The sequence below is a fragment of the Aquila chrysaetos genome, chromosome 8, assembly GCF_900496995.4.
Source record: "Aquila chrysaetos chrysaetos chromosome 8, bAquChr1.4, whole genome shotgun sequence".
Classification (NCBI taxonomy): domain Eukaryota; kingdom Metazoa; phylum Chordata; class Aves; order Accipitriformes; family Accipitridae; genus Aquila; species Aquila chrysaetos.
The window spans coordinates 5,862,721-5,883,261 of record NC_044011.1 but is presented as its reverse complement, the minus strand read 5'-3'; the positions used below and the strand labels follow the sequence as shown (position 1 = coordinate 5,883,261).

The window sequence follows — 20,541 nt, the reverse complement described above, 5'->3', positions numbered from 1 at the left end:
TCACTGGTGCACTGTCTCACTGCACTGGAGCACTATCCCAGTGCACTATCCTGGTGTACTGGTGCACTGTCCCTGTGCAAAGTTCTGGTGCGTTGCCCTGGAGCACCATCCCGGTGCACAGGTTCACTGTCTCAGTGGAGCACTGTCCAAATGCACTGTCCTGGTGCACTGTCCCTGTGCACTTTCCCAATGCACTTGAGCACTGCGCTGGTGCACTGTCCAGGTGCTTTGCAGCACTGTCCTGGCACTGTCCTGGTGCACTGGAGCCCTGCCCTGTTGCACTGTCCCAGTGCACTGTCCCGGTGCACAGGTCACTGTCCTGGTGCATTGTTCTGGTGCACAAGCTCACTCTCCTGGTGCGCAGGTCACTGCCCTGGTGCACTGTCCTGGTGCACATATGACTGCACCGGTGCACAGGTCACTGTCCGGGTACACACGTCACTCTCCTGGCGCACTGTCACGGTGCACATATCACTCACCCAGTGCACAGGTCACTGTCCTGCTGCACTGTCCTGCTGCACAGGTCACTCTCCTGGTGCACAGGTCACTCTCCTGGTGCACTGTCCCAGTGCACAGGTCACTCTGCCGGTGCACTGTCCCAGGGCACATGTCACTGTCCTGGTGCACAGGTTACTCTCCTGGCACAGAGGTCACAGTCCCGGTGCACAGGTCATTGTGCCGGTGCACTGTCCTGGTGCACAGGTCACTGTTCCGGTGCACAGGCTCACTCTGCCAGTGCAAAGGTCACTGTCCTGGTGCACACATGGCTGTCCCGGTGCACTGTCCCAGTGCACAGGTGACTTTCCTGGTGCACATATCACTCTGCTGGTGCACATGTCACTGTCCCGGTGCACATGTCACTGTCCCAGTGCACTGTCCCGGTGCACTGTCCTGGTGCACATATGACCGTACCGGGGCACAGGTCACTCTCCCGGTGCACAGGTCACTGTCCCGGTGCACAGGTCACTGTCCCGGTGCACTGTCGCAGAGCACAGGTCAGTGTTCCGGTGCACTGTTCCGGTGCACTCTCCCGGTGCACGTATGACCATCCCGGTGCACAGGTCCCTCTGCCGGTGCACTGTCCTGGAGCAGATACCACTCTCCCGGAGCACACGTCACTCTCCCGGAGCTCACGTCACTGTCGCGGTGCAGATACGTCACTCTCCCGGTGCACACGTCACTCACTCCCGGAGCACCGGCCGCCCCGTGCCGGGTCCCCGCGCGCTGCCGTTCGTCCCGCAGCCCGCAAGGGGGCGCTGCGGCGCGTTCTCAGTTCATCCAGCAGGGGGCGCGCGCGGCGCGCCTCACCATTGGATGCGGCGCGTAGGGAGCGCGGGGGGGGGGGGGGCCCGGGAAAGGGGCAGGGCTGCCCGTTTCGGAAGCGGCGCGCTGATTGGGCGCGGCGGGGAGGGGCCGATGGAAGGCCGGCGCTGATTGGTCCCTGTGCTGTCCCCTCAGGGAGAGACGCACCGGGGCCGGTGGCGGTGTCGGGGCCGGTGCCGGCGCCATGGAGGAGGCGGGTTGCGGGGCGCAGTTCCGTGCCGCCGTTCAGGTTATCCAAGGGCTGCCCCGGAGCGGTGAGTAGGGGCCGGGAACGGGGCCGGGGTGCTGCGGCCGCGGCGGCGGCGGCGGCCGCGGCCGCAGCGCCCCGGCCCCGCTCCCGGCTCCGCTGAGGCCGTGTCGCGTCGCAGGTTCGTACCGGCCCTCCTATGAGGAGATGCTGCGTTTCTACAGCTACTACAAGCAGGCGACGGCGGGGCGCTGCCAAGGCCCAAGGCCCGGCTTCTGGGACCCCATCGGCCGGTACAAGTGGTAAGGTCCCCGGCGGGGTTTGCCCACTTCGGGACCGGTTCACCCCACTCCTTCCCACCTCACGGCCGCTGTCGCCCGCAGGGATGCCTGGCACAGCCTGGGGAGGATGTCCAAGGAGGAGGCGATGGCGGCTTATGTGGCTGAGATGAAGAAGGTGGCCCAAAAGGTAACGGGAAGGGGGAGAGCGGCTGGGGTTGGGCGCTCGGTGGTGCCCGTCATGAGCTGCGCCCCTTCCCAGATCATTGACACGGTGCCCATGGATGAGACGACGGAGGAGATGTTCGGGTACTTCGAGCCACTCTACGAGGTGATCCACGACATGCCCCGACCCCCCGAGGCCTTCTTCAAGAGGAAAGGGGGTGAGTGGGAGCCGCTGCACCCTGCTCGTGCCCAGCACATCCTTCACCTCTGTGCCAGACTCTTCTCTCTTGGCACATCACTTCTGCTGTTCCCTGCTTGCTTCTGCACCGGTATGGCCATCACCTCTGGGCTCTGCACTTCCCCAGGGCACAACCTTCCGCTGCTCCCTGAGGGGGGGACAGGATGGACGCACCATCTCCCATCCAACTCCCCTGCCATGGTGCAGCTGCTGCAGAGGTGCTTGTTTGGGCACCACCAAACCAGTGTCTCTTCAAGTGAAGCAGCTGTCTCTTCAGTCTGGGCTTTCTCTTCACAAAACTTTGAGGCGAGAACTTGAGATTTGGCTTCCAAATGCCCCTTGGCCCAAATCCCTGTACACGGTAGAGCAGGGATCAGCTCCCGTGGAGTGTTGCGGCAGGGAGGCTGTGCTTTCTCTTGGCGCCGGTCCACCTCCGGGCAAGGCAGGCTGTGTACAGGGAGTCCGGGTCATCTGATGTAAACATCTGGATAGGCTGGCCAGCTTTTGCAGTGGAGTGGATGTGGAGAAACTGGGGTTGAGAAACAGGATTACTGAGACCGCCTTGTGCTAGAGAAGAGTCCTTCCCAGCCTTTTCCATGCCTGTGGCTGCCGCCTCATGCTGGGAGGTGGCTGGGGACCTGTCCCACCCCCGGAGCAGGGCAGTCCTCAGTGTGTCTGACTTGTGAGAAGCTTCTGAGGGAGTGAGGGGCTGGACGTGGTGGTTCAGAAAGGTGTCGGCTACTGTGGAACAAACCTGCCAGCTGCACATCTGGAGGTTTGGCTGTGCCGCATCTCCAGTAGATAAGCTCAGCAGCAGATGAGCTTTCAGGGTATATTCACAGCAGGTGTGTAAACTGTCAGTGCTTTGCTAACGTTGGAAGAGCGCTGACAAATAGACTCGCTTCCCGCCTGCCCCCAGGCATCTGTCCTGTGTCTGACAGCTACTGTCACCCCCTGCTTCCAACAAGGATGCTGAAAACACCTTCCCTGTAAGGCTTGGCCTCAGGATGGCTGCTCCTTCCTGTGGTACCCAGGCGCTTTTGTTCTCCATTTTGATGCTGAATCCCTTTAAAAGGCAAATAGACTTGATTTTTCTCTGGAATGTAAAAGCTGGGTCTAAATTCCTAGTCATTACCTGCTTGGGAGTGTCCTCCTGCACTAGTGTCACTTATAAATGATGCTGTCACTTAAATCTAAACCTGGCAGCGTCTGTGGAGCAAGTGAGCCTGAGGTGCCTGAAACGGTGGTTTAAACTGCTGAACTTCTTAAGCTGTTGAGTCATTTGTGTTAAAGGTTCTCAGACCCACCTTCAGATTTTGTGCAATTGCAGCTTTTGTTACTGATAATCCAGAGAGGTGATTTTAAGTGCTGGGGCGGGTGAGAGCGGAGCATGGCGGGCAGGGGGACAGAGGTGCTGCATGGGCAGAGTCTAGGCAAGTTTGGTTTTGTTTCTTTACCAAGTCTACACACCCTAAAGTGGCACTTGGAACCCAAATCGTGAATGGTTCAGGGTCCCAACGGATCTACAGTCAGTGGAGCTTTCACTGGCGTCTTGTAGACATAGGCCAAGACACTGAAGCAATTGGGAATCAACAATTAAGCCCTTACACACAGGCCCGGTGCTGCTCTGCCAGCCCCATGGGCACTGGGGGGGCTGGTGTTGAAGCCAAGCTTGTCCTGGCGCGGTGATGTGTGTGGTGACGGGACACTGCCTGCACCCACCCACCCCTGTGGGTCACAGCACACACGGAGGAGAGATTTGGGAACGGTGACAGTCCTCGAGCAGAGCAGCCCTGGCGCTAACTCCTGTGTGGGGTGGGGGCTGCTCTTGTCCCCCTCAGGGGATTCAGTCATCTGGGCTGGGCTTCCAGGGGGGTCCCATGGCTGTGGGTCTGCTGTGATGGCAAAGGCAGGTTGGGAATGGTGGAGATGTGCAGGCGAGGCGCAGGCAGGGCAGCGTTGCCACATACCTGCCTGGCCAGAAGCAGGGAGCAAAGTCCCGGGGGCTGCTGGAAACGCGGCTGGGCTTAACCCCGTGGGCTCCGCGGGGCGGTGGGGAGGGCTGGATCCCCAGGCAGGCAGCTGTCTCAGGCCTTCTCTGGGGTGCTGCTGCCTGCTGAAAGCCCTTGCAGGCGATGGCGGCATGCAGTGCCTAGACAAGGCTCTCCCCAGCCAACACTTCTTGCGTTGGGCTCTGTTCATTATTTGCTGGTGCGCCCTGTGCCCTGCCAGGGGATGGTGGCTGTCACCCGTTGGTGTTTTCCCAGCTATTGGCCAGTGCTGATCCCTCTGCCTGCTGCCGCAGGGGCTGGGGGGACGGGCAGTCCCCTGCCACCCCTGGGTGAGCAAGATGGTCTGCACGGGGTAGAGTTCGTGTTGATTCCTGGGCTGCCGGCAAACGAAGGTGGCCCCTCTCTGTTTCTGCCAGCCGCTGTGCATGTCTGGAGGCTGCTGGCCTGCCTGGCAGGAAGGTGGCCCCACTTCTGCACGTCCCCTAGCCATGCTGGCAGGAAAGCAGCACTGAGCCCAGCCCGCAGAGAGCCTGCACTGCGAGGATCACCCACAACGCTTTAATTCTCCTCTGCCCCTTCCCCTCTGTGCAGGCAGTCAGGAGCGGACGGCCAACCCCAGCCAGGACGTCCCAGCAAGCAGCCCAGCTCCGGAGCGCCCGGAAGATGCCCTGCCCGGGGAGCAGCAGAATGGGCAGAACGTGCCAGGTTGGTCTCCCTGGTGCGGCCAGCAGCCGGCAGAGACCCCGCAGAGGAGGCACCAGTGACGGGGCTGGGCCTCCATCCGCCCACACAGTTGTTGGCTTCAGGCACCTCTGGTCCAACCCTGCTGCTGTTTCAGGCGTTGCCTGAGTCACGGCAAGCTGGAGCTTTTTATGGGTCCAGCTCTCGGCACCATTCTCGATGCCAGGGTAACCCTGGGTGTGTTGGTTCGACTCTGCGTTGCTCTTACCTGTGCAAAGGGGCCTGATTCTGCTAAACTGCAGGGAGAAGGCGAGGGTGTTTCCCTGTGGACTGGGAAAACGCCGCCCTGGAAGGTTCATGTTCCAGGAGGGGATGTTCTCCCTCAGCTCAAGCCAAGCCCACCCCTTCCACAGCACTGGGAGCCATGGTGCCAAGCCCAGGCCCTCCCTGCCTGTGCTGTGGCTAACACCTTGGGCCTGGCTTTTCTTGTACGGCCCCGGCCCCTCGTACACTCACCCACCCACCGCACTGTGCCTCCCTCTAGGGCACGGGCGGCTCTCCTGGCCCAGGGGGCCTCTTCCTATGCTCTGGGTTGGGTAGGGTGCTCCGGGGAGGAGATCCTCCCGCTGCCAGCCTGGCCCTCCCACAAGGAGCATATATGGTTACTGAGCGAGCTGCCTGCATCCACGCTGTGCCCATCCGAGTGTGCCCAGGCTGGCAGCACACAGGGAGCTGGGCAGCGTCCCTGCCTGCACGGCAGGTGCACTGCCACCCTGGTGGCAGTTGGTCTTGTGCGAATGGTACCTGCTCCCTGCCAGCGCAGCCAGGGCCGTGGATCCTGCTGGAGAGGCTCCCCACCGTTGCCAGGGTTTTGGCTGGCTGGCCTGGCAGCCCTCTCCCTAGGTGGGAGCTGCACATGGGCAGATAAACCCCCCCTAAAATGGCACTGCGTCAGGGCATGCCTGCCTGTGAGCGGGGCTCTGCGACACCGTGGGCAGGAGAAGGGGGAATTTGGTCCTTGGATTCATGGCCACAATCCGGGTGCTAGTAACAGCCCGTTCCTTCCTCCTCTGTGCCTCAGTTTCCTTCTGCCTCGCCCCATGCATGCAGATGCTGCCTTCTTGCATGCTTGCGGACCTGTTGCCTTGCGGCTGTGCTGAGCTTCTGCTGCCTTCCAGACACTGCCAGAACGCCTCTCTGCCCTGCCGGCGCTGCCCGTGGCTGAGCTGTGTGCTTCCCTTCCAGGAGGTGGGCTGGCTCCTGCCGCCGAGGCGCTTGAGGGTAGCCAGGTGACCAGTGACTCCGAGGGGGACGTGTACTGCGATACCCTGGAGCAGATGGAGCCTGAGCAGGTAACGGAGGGCTGGGAAGCACTGGAGTCTTGCCGCACCGCGGCGGAGGCTTTGCCTGCTGCCAGCCCTGCCCTGCCCGCACTGTACAGGCAGATCTCCATATTGTCAGCACCCCCAGCTCCGCACGCCACCACGGCACTGCCATACTGCCACTCGGCACTGCCATCCTGGGAGCCCGGTGAGGCTCCTGGAACCTATGGGGCCACCTGGCTGCACCCCTCTGTGTTTTGTGTCCCTCTTGGAGCCTGGTCCCCGTCACCGAGGGGAGGCTGAGGAGCCTGCGGTGCACCCCGGTACCACCCGTGGCCCCCCTCGTTCCTGCGGTGCGGCTCCAGTGAGGCATTGGTGGGCTGCCAGGGCTGAGCAAGGCCAGTAGCCCCAAGCGGGGCTGGTGCAGGCGCCTCACTTGCACCCCTGCCACTTGCTCTCTGCTCCCTGCTACCGGGCAACTCGGCTGCCGCTGGCAGCGCTTGGCACTTGAGGTGCTATGGCGAGGCTTGGCGGATCCGGTGGGCAGGAGGGAGGAAGCCACCCGGCTGCCTGGGTTCTTCCTGGAGCTCTTTTGCCATCTCGAGCCTGGGCACCTCGCTTCCCTCTGGGGTTCTAGAGCTCTGTCGCCTCCCAAACCGGGTGCTGACTGGTGTTGCCGGTGGGATTTGGCTTCGCTCAGCCCCGCGCACCCTCCACCAGCAAAAATGCCACCAGAGGGTAGGGGGAGAGACGCCACCGCTGCCCTGGCATCACCTGCCGTCACCCCGCAGCCCCCGGGGAGGGGAGCGGGGGTCTCAGGGCCCTTCTTCTCTCCCCTCGCACAGGCTGGGCAGCCGCTGGGTCTCTCCCCGAACGGCGTCCAGGCCGGGCCTGAGCCCCCAACGCCCCGCGGCGCTAGGCAGGGAGAGCGGGGTGAAGGAAGAAGACTAGAGGGGAGGAGCAGCGCTGGCCTCGCAGCCCTTGGCTCTGAGAGAGGTGGGTGCAGCGTTTGGCTCCTGCGCGCCTTCCCGCTGCTCCCTCCCCACCTCCCGGCAAGCAGGGCTGGACGTCGGGGCTTGTGCAGGGGCTGAGCGGAGAGGTGAGGGCTGCGACCACCAACAGGGAACAGTTCGGCTCCAGTGCCCATGGCGGGGGATCGTTCAGTAGCCACAAGAAGTCCTGAGCATCCCCTCTCTTCACCCCTTGGTCCCCAAGCAGTTTGGTGTCTTTACCCCTTCAGGACACATTCCCCGTGTTGCCTGTTTCTTGCAACACTGCTAAATTGCCTAAATTTGGAGGACGCTCTGCTGGCTCCTCTCCAGCAGCCGGGTGGGGCGTGCGGGTCCCCGGCTGCCTGTGCCCAGCTCCTGCCCGTGGTCCCTGCTGCCCGCATCTCTGCCTGGTGCCTTTGGATGTGGGTGGTGCTGGGTGGGGGGGTGAGCTCTCCTCGGGAGGGGAGCGGGTGAAGCTGGGCCCTGTGTCCCTGGAGGCGCGGGTCCCAGGGACGCCCTGCTCCTGCGGTACCACTCGCTTAACACCACCCGCCGCTGCTGCCGGTGTTTGGGGACAACCAGGCCCCGAGCTGCGCCGCTGTGGAGCGGGGACAAGGAGCGTCCTGCCAACCTCTGTGGCTCTCCCCAGACACGTCCTGGGGGGCTTTCTGTTCCAGCGTGGCATGGCCACCCTCACCCGTGGGATGGCAGGGGTGCTGCCGCCGCCTCACCTGGGCACAGCCCACCCGTCTCACCCTTATCTTCCCCCCCCCGTTGACATTTCTGCAAACCATCCCTGGCTGCTTGACCTTGGGAGTTAACTTGTAACGAGGCCGATAAAGCCGGGCTGGGCTGTCCCCTGGGGTGCCGGCGTGCACGGGGCCTGGCAGCGAGCCCCTGCCTGCCTCCTGCTCGCAGGGCGGATTATCCGGGTGTTTGCCGGGCTGCAGCGAGGCTGGTTTGGGGCCTTCGCTGAGCCCGAGGGCCTGGCGGGGAGGCAGCCGCGCAGGCAAGGCGTCCTGCCTGGCGTCCAGCATCCCGCCTTCGCCAGGTGAAGCGAGGTGACCCATGTGCACTGCCGCATCGGTGGGCTGGAGGTCCCCCACTGCCACCACCACTGCGCTGGGGGGACGTGGTGGTCCGTATCCCCGGGGACAGGCCCGGTGCTGGCTGCTGGAGGGGGATGTGGGCCGCTGGGTTGGGCTGGGAGCTCCCACCTCTGCCTGGAGCAGCTGCGGTGCAGGCAGAGCTGGCAGTGTGTGGGCAGCCCACGGTGCGGTGCAGGCACCTGAGGAGATCCATCGTTGGCTGTTGGGTGACAGCATAGAGAGGGAGCTGTGCCAGCCCTGGGGGTCCTCGGGGAGCGTGAGGTGGTGCTCAGCCTGCCCTGCCCGATCCAGGCAGCGCTGCCACGTGTGCCGTGTGCCTGCCCCGCCACCTCTGATCAGCGCCCGTCTCTGTGCCCCACAGATCTCCGCCTCGCCGGAGGAGAGCGGGACGCCGGGAGCGCCCCCGAGCTCACCCTGAGGCTGCCGGCGGAGTTGGATGCCCGCGTGGCCGGCACCGTCCAAGCCCTGCAGGATGACATGCGGCGAGTGTTGGAGCGCCTGAGCGAGCTGGAGACGCTCGCCTCCGCGCAGGTACGCGCCGTGCCACGCAGGGAGCCACCGCGCGCCGACGCTGGCTGGCAGGGCCGCGATTCCCCGATTTGGTGTAGCCCAAGCTGGCAGGGCTTGGCTCCGGTCCCTGCAAACAAGCAGCCTGGGGTGGCCCAGGTGCGGAGAGACCTCGGGGTTTGGTGACATATCCCGGCAGGGTGGAGGCTGGTGCTGCTCTGATCTGCCCCCAGGTGCAGGCAGGGAGCTGCTGCCCCCGTCATTCCCATTGCCCCTGGGGTCCCAGCCCGGCTGCAGTGTCCGGATCCCTCACAGGAGCCCTGAGTGGGCTCCCTTCTCCCCGTTCCCTCCCTCTGATGGGGACGTGGGGGCTAGAAGGGGGGGTGCCCAGCCCCGCCTGCACCCCAAACCCTCTCTTGTCTTGCAGGGAGACGCAGCTGGGACCGACCCTGGCCAGCCATTTGCCCCGCAGGTGAGTTAGAGGTGGAGGCAACGCTGGGTGGTGGCCATGCCGCCCCACGCTGCCTGCCCCAAGGGGCTGCCCGATGGCCCCTGGGGGCCTGGAGATGCAGTGTGGAGGGGGGCAGGTCAGGGAAATGTCCCTCAGCTGGGAAGCAGGTGACATCCCTGGCACGTCCCCAGCGTCTGGGCACCAAGGACGACGGCGTTGATGCAAGATCTCCACAGGATGGCGGATGTGACAGTGGCCCGCTGCCACCTGCCTTTCAGCGGAGGGCTGGGGGGGATGTTTGGTCACACCAGTGACACTTTTGTCCCCCTCCCCACACCGCCTCTCTCTCTCTCTCTCTCTCTCTCTCCCCCTTCCCCAGGCAACGTCTGTGTGGCCCCTGCCCGTCTCCCCACGCACTCTGCTCTTCCTCGTCGCTTGGCCCTTCATCACCCAGTGGCTGCTGCGCCGCTGGCAGGGCAGGAAGAGGTGACCGCCGTGTCCCCGCTGCCACCGCCGGCCCCGAGACGGGGCGCAGGACAGCCCCGCCGGGCCACCACCACCCCTCCTTCCCCATCCTGCTTAGCACGAGCCGGGGAAGCGCCACGGGATCAACGAGGGAATGGCCTCACCCAGCCACGGGGTCTCCTGCAGGCCGGGACCCCAACCCCAAGGGAAGGGGAGCCACCGCGCACTGCCGAGAGCCACCGTCACTCTCAGGGTCTCACCAGCACCGCCGGGATGGCAAAGGGACCGGCTGTCCACAGGGAGCGGGGCGTGGGATCACGCCAGTGCCCCAACCGGGATCCCAGGGGATCCCCTCGCTACCGCGCACAGACGGACCGGTTGCCTGCCGGCACTGCCGCCCCGGTGGTGGGCGGGTTGGGGGGGGGGGGTGACAACGCAGCCACCGTCCCTGTCCCCAGAGACCAGTTCCATGAAGTGCTTGAACGTCTGAACCTGCCTGAATTAAAGTTGCCTTTTCAGTCCAGCCCCGGCTGCCTGCCGCCCTGCCGCGCGGGGGGGGACAGCTGTCACCAGGGTCACCCCGCTCCGGCCAGGACACCCCGCTGTGTGTGTGCCCCAGAGGTGGCAGCTACCCATCCCAGCCCCCCCGGTGCGGGGGGGGGGGGGTACACACTGTCCCCAGACCCCAACCACTCCTCCCACTCCGGTCCCCGTCCCCACGTTGTCACCAGTGCCACCGCGGGTGGGGGCAGCTCCCGGCGCAGGCGGGATCCCGCAGGCCGAGGCCTCTGGTGCCGCCGGGCCGCTGCCAGCACCTCCCGTCCCGCTTCGGGTGACCGGCCGGCGGTGGCTGGCACCGGGGCACCCGGGGGACCCTCGGCCCGGCCCACCCCGCCGGGCCGCGCTCCCGGACGGGGCAGGCGGCGGCCTCCTGCCCGCGGGGGGGGGGGGGGGGCTGTCGGGGACCCCCCCCTCGCCCCGGCGGTGCCACCCCGGGGGACCCCGGCGGCCGCTTCCCCCAGGCCCTCCCGCCGCCGTCGGGCCGGGGGGGGGGGGGGGGGGGGGGGCTGGGCAGGGCCGGGCCCCCCCCCCCCGTGCTGCTGCCCACAGCGGGTGACACGGCCCCCCCCCCGCCCGCCTGTCCCCCACCCCCTTGGCCACGGATCCCCCGTGGACTGACCCCCCCCCCCTCCCTGGGTCCCCAGGTCGCGTGTCTCACAGGGTAGCCCCCCCCGATGCCCCCCCCCGCAGCCGTGGGTTCCCCCCCCCCCCCAGCCACGGATCCCCGTAGCCCCCCTCAAGGCCGTGGGTTCCCCGGGGCTGCCCCCCCCCCCATGGCTCCCCCATAGCTCAGCCCCGCCCCCGGCCGTGGGGCCCCAAGGACCGTGGCGGGGGGGGCACAGCGCCACTGTGGGGGTGGCAGGACCAGGACCAGGCCCAGGCCGCCCTGCCCCCCACTTCTCCCCCCCCCCCCCCCCCCCCAGCGCGGACGCGGGCGGACCCAGGCGTCCGGGAGCGCAGCTCCGCGCCGCCCCTGAAAAAAAGGACGCGGTGCCTTTAAGGAGGGACTTCTTTCCGCTCAGGTTTGTTTACATCTTCCTCCCGCGCGGCTGCAGCCCCACCGCACCCAGCGCGCCTCCGGGATTCCTCCGCCCGCCCCCCCCCCCCCTCAGGCCTCCCCCGCCCCGGGCCGGGCCTCCCCGCCGCCCGGCCCGTTACAGCCCCGCCGGCCTAGGGCCGGGCCGCGGCCGGGGCGGAGGAGCCGCAGCACCGCCCGACGACCCCTCCGCGGCGCGGGGACTCCTTTCGGGCCGCCCCACGAGCTCGCCGCGGGGGGGGGGGAGGCGGGGGCGCTGCCCTCGGCGCGGCCCTGAAGGTCGCGAGGCGCGCGCGGCCCCGCGCACGGGGGCGCCCCTCCGCTCGTGGTACGGCCCGGCCCCGCCCCCGCCCCTCCGGATTGGCGCCGCCGCGCGCGAGTGACGTCCGGCGCCGCCAATCGCGGCTCCCCTCCCCCCCCCCCTCCCGTGGCGGCCAGGGGGCGGTGCCCGGCGGGCGGGCCCTCCCTCCGCGCCCGCCGATTGGGCCGCGGGGCGGCACCGCCCGCGCGCGGGGAGCCGTAGTGCGGCGGCGGGCGCGCGGCGGGGCAGGGGCAGCGGGGGCGGTGCGCTGCGGGTCCCGGCGTGCCGCGGGGCGGGGGGGCAGCGCGCCTGCGCGGGGCGGGGGGGGCGCGGGGGGTACATAAGGCGGGGGAGCGGGGGGGAGCGGCAGTCGGGAGCAGGCGGCGGCGGCGGCGGGTGGAGGCGCGGGGCGGGGCGCGGCTAGGGGGGAGGCGGCGGCGGCGCGTGCCATGCGCGCGGGGGGGCGGGCCCGGCGGCGTTAACCCCTCGGCGACCGGCGGCGGTGACCCCCCCCCGGGGCCTCGGCCCCGCGCCATGGCCCGGGCGGCCTGAGGGGGGGGGGGGGTGTAAGGGGCGGGGGTGGGGGGGGGGGCCGCGGGTCGGCGGCGGCCCCATGCGGCGCGGGTAGCTCCCGTCCCCGAGGGAGCGGAGCCGAGAGCCATGGCCGACGCGGCGGCGGCCCGCCGAGCCGGAGCCGGGGCAGGAGCCCCAGCGCGAACCGGAGCCCCAGCCGGAGCCCGAGCTGCAGCCGGAGCCCGAGCGCGGCGACGCGCCGGCGGCGGACGGGGAGGCCGGTCGGCTGCCGCCCCCCCGGGGCGGAGGAGGCGGCGGCGGCGGCGGAGGGGCGCGGGCGGCGCCGAGGGGCGGCCGGCGGCGGGCGGAGCGGCGCGTCCCGGCCTGGGCCCGCGGTACCGGTCGTCTGTGGGTCGCACCGAGGAGTGGCCGGTGAAGAAGAAGCACCGCCGGCGGCCGTCGAAGAAGAAGCGGCGCTGGAAGCCCTACTCGAAGCTGAGCTGGGAGGAGAAGCAGCAGTTCGACGAGCGGCAGAGCCTCCGCGCCTCCCGGCTGCGCGCCGAGATGTTCGCCAAGGGGCAGCCGGTGGCTCCCTACAACACCACGCAGTTCCTGATGGAGGACCACGACCAGGAGGAGCCCGACCTGAAAACCGGGCTGTACCCGCGGCGAGCGGCCGCCAAGTCGGACGACACGAGCGAGGAGGATTTCCTGGAGGAGGCGGCGGAGGAGGACGGGGGCAGCGACGGGATGGGGGGGGGACGGCAGCGAGTTTCTGCAGAGGGACTTCTCGGAGACCTACGAGCGGTACCATGTGGAGAGCCTGCAGAACATGAGCAAGCAGGAGCTGGTGAAGGAGTACCTGGAGCTGGAGAAGTGCCTCTCCCGCATGGAGGAGGAGAACAACCGGCTGAGGATGGAGAGCAAAAAGCACGGCGGGGAGACGGCGGAGACGGCGCGGCTGCGGCAGCTGGAGCTGGAGGTGGACAGGTTGCGAGCGGAGAACCTGCAGCTGCTGAAGGAGAAGGACCTGCCCCGGCAGGAGAAAGGCCCCTGCAAGCTGGGGGAGTGACGCTGGGGGGGGGGGGGGGTACGGGGGGGGGCTTTTTACAGTGGTGGGGTGTAACATTCTATACATCTGTACAGAGACGCCGCAGACCCTTTTTAACGGGAATAAAGCGCAACTGGGGAGCGGGGGGCCCGGGCGCTGCCGAGGCCTCCTCCCCCTCTTTTTTAGGTGGCTGTGAGGGGGCGAGGGGGGGGGGGTTGATGTGTCGGTGATACTTGGTTTATGATTTATTTTTTTTGTGTCTAAACAAAAACAAACAAAAAAGATCCCCAGGAAAGCTGTAAATTGGCCAAAACTGACTATAAAAAATTATAGAGGTCTAATAAATTTAATTACTTGTAACTGTAACGGTTTCGGTGTGATTTCTAGAAGATATTCAGAATGGCATTCCAGAAGGGAATACATTTTGAGTTATTTTTGTGATGTTATAACTGGTCTATGGTAGTGTCTGATTAAAACTAGCCGTAGTTTCTCACTTAACCCTTTTTGTTATATTTTTTTTCCCTGCTTATTTTAAATTCTAAGCCTGCTCAATCAGCTGCAATGGTTAAAAATACCTGGAAAAAGCGATAACAGCTCTTAATGTGTACAATGGATGCTGCTGACACCTCTCTAACCTATTAAGCCAAAGTATGTTTCTTTGCCTAAAGGCTTGCTTAAACTTAACTCTCTTTCCTCCCAGGTCAGTTAACTGAGATCTGGGCAAAAACTGCCTAAAAATATACTTCTAAGCTACAAGTGAGGGGAAAAAACTTAAAAGTTTTGGAGCAGCCCAGGGAAAAGTTTTGGTAGTCAGCACTTGGCCTCTGAAATGGCTGACGAGGAGGGATCGGTGGAAGGTGAATGTGACAGCTCAACCTTTTACTTCCCTGCTGCTGTACCTGAGAGGGGAAGGAGAAGAAAAAAAACCAGGAGAAGCTCCAGGCAGCTGTGGGGCTTTTTTGAAGGGAAAACAGGTAAATCAAAGGGCAAAGTAATGGAGGGGCCAGAGTCTGCTCTGGTTTGTGCTGTGGTGTAATCGATGGCAATCGGGCTCAGAACTGGGAGTGTGCGTTAATGAAACTTGTACCTGGAGACCCAGGGGATCAGCTGGGAGAACCCCCTGCCTCAGGCTACAGCAGGAGGGAAAAAAGGCCTTTTATGAAAAAAATAGAGGGGTTGAGATCTGGGGGAGGAGGAGACAAAGGTGCCCCCAGCACTGCTCTGCTCAGGGTGGGCAGCACAGGCGGGTTTGTACGAAATCGGGGGGTTTAAAGTGGCTGTGGCCGAGGGACTTGGCTTTAGGGATCACGCCAGATTTTTAACACGAGCCCGGCAAAAAGCAGCCTGCTCTTGGGCGTACGCTGGCATCGACAGGCAGGAAAAAAGGAAACTATTCGAGGGCTACTCACTCAAGAGCCCAGTAGCCACCCGCGCTCCCTTCCCCTCTGCCATGACATCATCCGGCAGAGCCAGCGCCCGGTGCGGCTGCGGAGGGAGGCACCGCCGCACCGCCCCGAGCCAGACCGGCGGCAAGGCACGGCGAGAGGTAACGAGTTAATCAGGATCTCGCTGGCTGGGAAGAGCGGCGCCGAACCCTGCGTCCTGCTCGTTCATCCCGGGCGCTTCTTTCCAGCGATTTATTTCCCCGAATGAGCGATTCCCTCTCTGTATCCGTGCTGCCCGCGATTCTCATCTTCTTCTGGGGCAGGACAACCGCAGGCACGTGTCCGATGGCACTAACTCCGACGGTGGGTGCTACACTTCACAAGTACCACGAAATGTAGTTCTTAGCACCTGGTGAATGTGAAAAACTTAATGCAAAGAAATATGATTAGTCAAATGTAGCACGGTGGTTGTTACAGAGTGATGGCTGTTACCAAGTTCAGCACACCCACAGGGTTTGCCCTCCATCTACTTACCCCAAACTTGTTACATTTAACTCCTAAGAATAAATCATTTATCTGCAAATGCTTTAACAAATAGAACTTTAAAAAAAAAAACAAAACAAAATACCATAACGATCAACTCTCCAACCTGCTTTGACTCCATCAACTTTTTCTACTTTATTCTGTGCTCTGTTCTAATGAGAACGAGTCTTCATACTAACCAGGTTACCTCTGATCCCCACTTCAGGAGGTGTTTAAGAATGGCAGCATAGGCTCGTTCCAGCTCCTGCATCCACACCTCCTGGCAGATGCAGACCGATGGCATTTGGGGACCTTTGAAACCTCCGAGTGGATCAGTAACAGACGGGGAGATCGTCCCCACTTTGCCTTCCCGGCCGAGGGGAGAGCTCACCTGCCTGAGCCTCCCGGTGAGCTCTGGAGCCTGGCTGAGAGTTGGTCCGAAGGAGACGAGCTCAACTGCAGCTCAACTGTTTGAGAGGAACAAATAAAATCTTAGAGATCGTCAGAGATAAAGGTGCCGCAGAGCTGGCTGTGATGTGGTATCAAAGGGCAGCAATTAGTCCCTCCTGACAAGAAGGCAGCGCGCTGTCTTAACTAGTTGAGGGCAAGTACCTCCCTGGAGGGCAAGGCAGACTCGCCTGCCAAACCTTTGAAGCACATCCCTTCTCTTGCTGCCACACTTTGGTCTTTCCTGGGTTGTTTGAGCCAACTGGCCTTTATTCCGGCTCCTCCGGTGAGCCCAGGAATGCCGCTGGCACAGCAGCACCCCTCCGATCTCCCTGAACGGGCTGCGCCTCGGCGCAGAGCCCGTGGCTGCAGGAATCTGCCTGTCGGAGCTCCTGCTTGTCCCGACTGTGGGGCCGAGCAGTAGGAAGAGGCTCGCTGCCGCTCTGCTGGCTGCGGGAGGACAACACCGACGCCAGCTTTGCAGCAAGCAGCCTCAGAAACACAGGGTGTATAGAGACCCTCTTGGCTAAAGGGTTTCCCACTTGCTGAGGAAAAGAATGCATTTCTGTCCTGGGGAGAGGTAGAAATTATTGCACTAATACAAAAGAAAAGGGGACTAAAACATCCCACCAGTGGTTACGGCCATTCTTCTTCGATGCGGGGCGAAGCAGCATACGGACAGACCAGTTCCCTGAAAATGCTGCTGGCTGCAAGAAAATAAAAAAAAAAAAGGAAGTAGTCCATCTTAAACAGCCCGTTAGTGCCGCAACATTGGTGTGAAGTGAAACCCGAATCCTGCCCCTTAACACCGGCTGAAGAGAACGTGCAGCTTGCCTTCCCTCACGGTCTGGTCTGAAGAAGTTTCAAGGAGCAGGTTGCTGGTACACACTGGCATGGCAATTAGGTCCTGAAGTCCATTAAACCCAGCCGTTTGATGTTCCAGGTTTTATAAAGCAGGGACATAGTGCTGACAATAACACTGTTGTCCTGCCTACAACTTAACTTGCACTAATTGCATTTAATTTTGTTAGCTTTACATTCTGAGGACATACTTACACAGCTGTTTGGGATATCCTGGTGATTCTCTTGTGTCACAAGGTAAGCAGCATTTTGTTAAAAAAAAAAAAAAGAGGAGAATCTGCGGCACAGTGAGCCCTGCACATGGAAGAGGTTTTACGGCGCTCACCGACGAGGCCATCGCCAAAAAGCTGGCAGCTTTTGGTCCATCTGCAACACACCAAACCCTGGCTGTTAGGATCAGGCCCATCATGTTCGCTCCCTTCCTGCTCCCACCCTACAAAAAACCCTCTAACAACCCAGGTAGGTGCCAAGGCATGCAGCTTGAATGAAGCGTAGCCCCGATTACTTTGGCAAAATCAACTTGAAATGAGATCTTCAGCTGTCGTGCGCGTGCAGAGACACACACGACAATAAACCTCCCAGCTTTTACAATGCAGCAATTTATAAAAATATGAAGCTTCAGAGTTCAGGACCTAATAAAGCAACGTGGGAGTTGAAAATTGTCAGCAGAGTCATAACAACAAAGCATCTGCTTCAAAAAAAAGAACACCAAGTACATAAATGTAAAATAATCTGGTTTTTAACTGGAAAAGTCCACATTTGACAGTGCAATCCGCGCTTATACCAGAAGCCTCCAAAATCTCACTGTTTTACATCTAAACCAAGTCCTGTTAATACCAGGGGATGAGCTGGCATTATCTGCCTTTCACAGAGGGAAGAAAACGTGTCCGAGTCACTCGCTTAAAGAAATTCGGCCTGTAACGCAGCCAGGAACTCAACCCAGGCTACCAGCTACCCCCAGCCTCACCGCTCATCAGGGAAGTGAGCACAGAGGCTGCTGTCAGCTCAAAAAACTCCCTGGTGCTGAGGTTTGTTTTTTTTTTAAAAAAGAGGTGTGTGTTTTTTTTTTTTAAAAAAACGGGCTTTCTTTGACTTTGCACAGGGAAAAAAACCCACTCGGTTATTTCCACAGCCCTCATTTCCACCAGCCAGAGGAGTGGCATTTATAACTCAAAGACAAGGTTCGCTCCAGTTTATTATCAGCTTGAAAAGTTATCCCTTCGGCCCTGGCAACAGGCAAACGCTTTTGTTTTTAAGTGTCTCCAAGCACCACAGCAGTAACTGCTGCCTTGGTAGACGGCAGCAGGCGAGGGGAGGCCATATTAACTGCGATCCACTGGATCCAGCCAGGGAGAACCCCCTCCGGGAATCCGGCTGTGGTTTGGCTGAAATGTGTGAAACAAAGGATTAAATTCGAGGGAGTATCTTTTTCCCGGACGTGGTGTATTAAAAGGCTGTTGTGCGATGGCACGGCAGACAACGAGCAGCTTTCAGCCTTCCAGGAAATGTGTTTCCTAACCCAAATTTCACTTTCAATATAAAACTGCGCTGCTCCTCCCCACTTTGTGCCTACCGGGGGTCCGTCAGAAACCAGCCCTGCAGGGAGCTCGGGCTGCTGCTGTCGAGCAACGTTCAAATACTACTGTTTAACGCGGGTTTTGCTAGAAAAACAGCCCCCCCCCAGCATTACAGGTGAGGCCGCAGCCGAGGCGCCGCTTGCCAGCGGAGCCACGACGTGAAAACCCGCGGAGCCCGGGCCGGGCCCGGCCTCCCCCCGCCCCACCGCGCACTCAGATCCCGGACGAGGCCCCGGCGCCGGTCCGAGCCTCCCCCGGCTCCAGACGAGGCGCTCCCGCCAGTGGATGGGCTCCCCACCGCCCCGTCCCCGGAGCCCTGACAGGGGGAGCGGGCGGTGACGGGCGCGGCGCCGCCGCCGCCCACCTCGGGGCCGGCGGGGAAACCCGTGCTCCGCTCCCGGGGAAAGGGAGACCCGGCCGGGCCGCCCCGCGCTCCCTTGCTCGGCGCCGCGGAGGAGCCGCCCCCCCCGCCGGTCCACCGGCCGCTCACCGGCCTCGCCGCGCCGCGCACCCCCGCCTCCGCGGCGGGCAGCGAGGCCCGGAGCCGGCCTCCACACACACAAAATGGCGGCCGCCGCTCGACCGCCATAGCCGGCGCCTCGGCCCTGCCGCCCTTCCGCCAATCACGTACCGCCGTGCCGCTGCTTGACGGCTTGGCGGAGCCAATAGAAACGAGAGCGCAGAGGAAGAGGAGGGGCGCGCCTCCGCCGCGCAGCCTTCTGGGGGTTGTAGTCCCCCGCCGCGGCAGGGCGGCCGGCACAGGGCGGCCGCAGACTCGCTGTCCCATGATGCCGAGTGGCCCCACCCCGCGAGCGCCGCATCCGGGCGCGGCGCGTTGCCATGGCGATGGGCGGGGCGGGGCCACCTGGGGGCTGAGGAGGGGGCCGGTCCCGGTCCCGGTCCCCGTTACCCGGCCCAGCCGCCGCCGCGGGGGCGGGGGACCCGGTACCGAGGGCGAGCTCCCGCAGGCCCCGGTGCCACCGGGCGTCCTGCAGAGCGGCGGGGGCCGGGCGCTGCGGGCCCTGCCCGGGCTCCCCGGAGCCCCTCGGCGGGGGCAGCGCCTCGGTTAGGCGGTCAGGACCCGTCGGGCTCCGGGGAGGAGGTTTATTGGCCGGGATAGAGACACTGAAATCCGGCCCTGGCTGCGGCCCGGCTCGGCGGTGGCACAGGGGGCCGAGGCCTTGCTCAAGCGGCCTGTGCGGGGGTGGGGGGGCTCCAGGAAGGTGCCTGGCTCGTATGGGGGGTGCCCGGCTCCAAAGGGGGGGACCCCAGCTCTAGGCCAGGCCTTCTGCTTCAGCCGTCTGGCGCTTAACTCTTTAATGCCTCTCTCCTCCTTCAGAACCGTTCCCGGATGGCAATTAGCAGACACGGATGGCAATTAGCAGACACGTCTCCCCGTGGGGAGCGTGGCCCCTTCGGCCGGCAAGGCGAGAGCTCAGCGTACTCCGGAGGTGGCGGTTCTTGCCCCAAATTGCCTCTCTGCCCAATTCCAGCTCTGCCGCCTCCTCCCAGGGTGAGCCTAGGCTCCATCTTGGATCTCAAGGAGAGGAGTGACCCAAAGAGCAAAGGCGATGAGCTTTTTCAAGCTTCTCCCCCAGATTTTTCCCAAAGCCGCCGTTCTCACCTCTGGCACTGGTAACGCTCCTCGCAGGCAGCCTTCATGGCTGAGCCGTGGGTGTTACAGATGGGTTTTTCAGTCTGCAAGTATGGAAGGGAATAATGTGTATTTTGGGGATCAGGACACATAAAAGGCAAAAAATAAGCAACAAATCTTGCATAAAGGCAAAAAAAAAAAAAGGCTCTCCATACGGAGGCAGACGTCTTGGACTTTCCTTTCTCAGAGGGAAGCATGGGGCAGGCTGGGCCCTGGCCATGTCTCTGCGTGATTTTGGGGAGAACGATGCAGGGAATCAGCCTGCGCAGCTGCTTGAAGCTTTTTGAATCAAGTTCTGCTGTTACGAAAAGACAAGAAGGTTTTTCTTCTGGGCTGCTAAACCCCAAAATCGCAAACACCCCCTCGCCCCCTGGGTTGTTTATGATTTTAATGAGTGGGAGTTAATTGTGCTGAACATTTTCCAGCTGGAGGGTTGGTGCTGGAAATGGTCTGGCTGTTCCTGAATGGAAAAGGGGATGGGGAGGTGTAAAATGGGCCAAATCTTGGGATTTGGGTGGGGAGAAAGGGGACAGATCCAGCTCTCCCCCTCTGACTGTCCCAGTATGACCCTGCTGTAGATACAGGGGATGGGGGGGGGGGGGGCAGAAACCCCTTTTGCAGAGACCCGGGGGGCTGTGAAGGAGGCTGGTGACGTTGGTGCCACATCCTGGGGAGGGAGCTCCCCGGCGTCACCTCTGGCATGGGACTGGGTGCCGTCAGCCCCTCTGGGACTCTTCCCCGTCCCCAACGGGCACCGTGCCGGGGAGGCAGTGCCAGGCCGTGCCGGGAGGTGCAGGCAGGGCCGGCAGCCAGCGAGAGGTCCGGGCTTGCCCCGCTCTGCAGCGGTGGTGGTGGCAATGGCTGACACGGTGCCAGGGAGCAGGAGGGGCCCTGGCGCAGCCC

At 63.1% G+C, this 20,541-nt stretch overlaps 2 protein-coding genes and 1 long non-coding RNA gene across 6 annotated transcripts; 2 read left to right on the top strand and 1 right to left on the bottom strand.

The window, feature by feature from the left end:
- Positions 1–1,440: 1,440 nt before the first annotated feature.
- Positions 1,441–10,253, top strand: ACBD4 (acyl-CoA binding domain containing 4). Of its 4 annotated transcripts, none has more exons than XM_030023469.2 (10): positions 1,442–1,577; positions 1,692–1,812; positions 1,894–1,978; positions 2,051–2,171; positions 4,795–4,908; positions 6,130–6,236; positions 7,052–7,202; positions 8,669–8,838; positions 9,242–9,286; positions 9,645–10,253. In XM_030023469.2, exons 1-10 carry the CDS (start codon positions 1,508–1,510, stop codon positions 9,753–9,755), a joined length of 1,095 nt encoding a protein of 364 aa, XP_029879329.1. In that variant the 5' UTR covers positions 1,442–1,507; the 3' UTR covers positions 9,756–10,253. The 4 variants fall into 4 exon arrangements, with proteins under 4 accessions (XP_029879330.1, XP_029879329.1, XP_029879331.1 ...); XM_041125163.1 differs by having other exon boundaries at positions 1,490–1,566; positions 1,652–1,812; XM_030023470.2 differs by lacking the exon at positions 4,795–4,908 and having other exon boundaries at positions 1,441–1,577.
- HEXIM1 (HEXIM P-TEFb complex subunit 1) lies at positions 10,004–13,558 on the top strand. The gene is given in 5 exon segments (XM_030022712.1): positions 10,004–10,135; positions 12,257–12,441; positions 12,443–12,470; positions 12,472–12,894; positions 12,896–13,558. Coding segments are annotated over 5 exon segments (1,086 nt in total). The 3' UTR covers positions 13,214–13,558.
- A 4,026-nt stretch (positions 13,559–17,584) lies between these two features.
- On the bottom strand, positions 17,585–18,591 carry LOC115345004. Its single transcript, XR_003924697.2, has 2 exons — positions 18,475–18,591; positions 17,585–17,792 (listed from the first exon to the last, which is right to left on the bottom strand). It is a non-coding gene; the product is annotated as an uncharacterized LOC115345004 (long non-coding RNA).
- Positions 18,592–20,541: the final 1,950 nt, after the last annotated feature.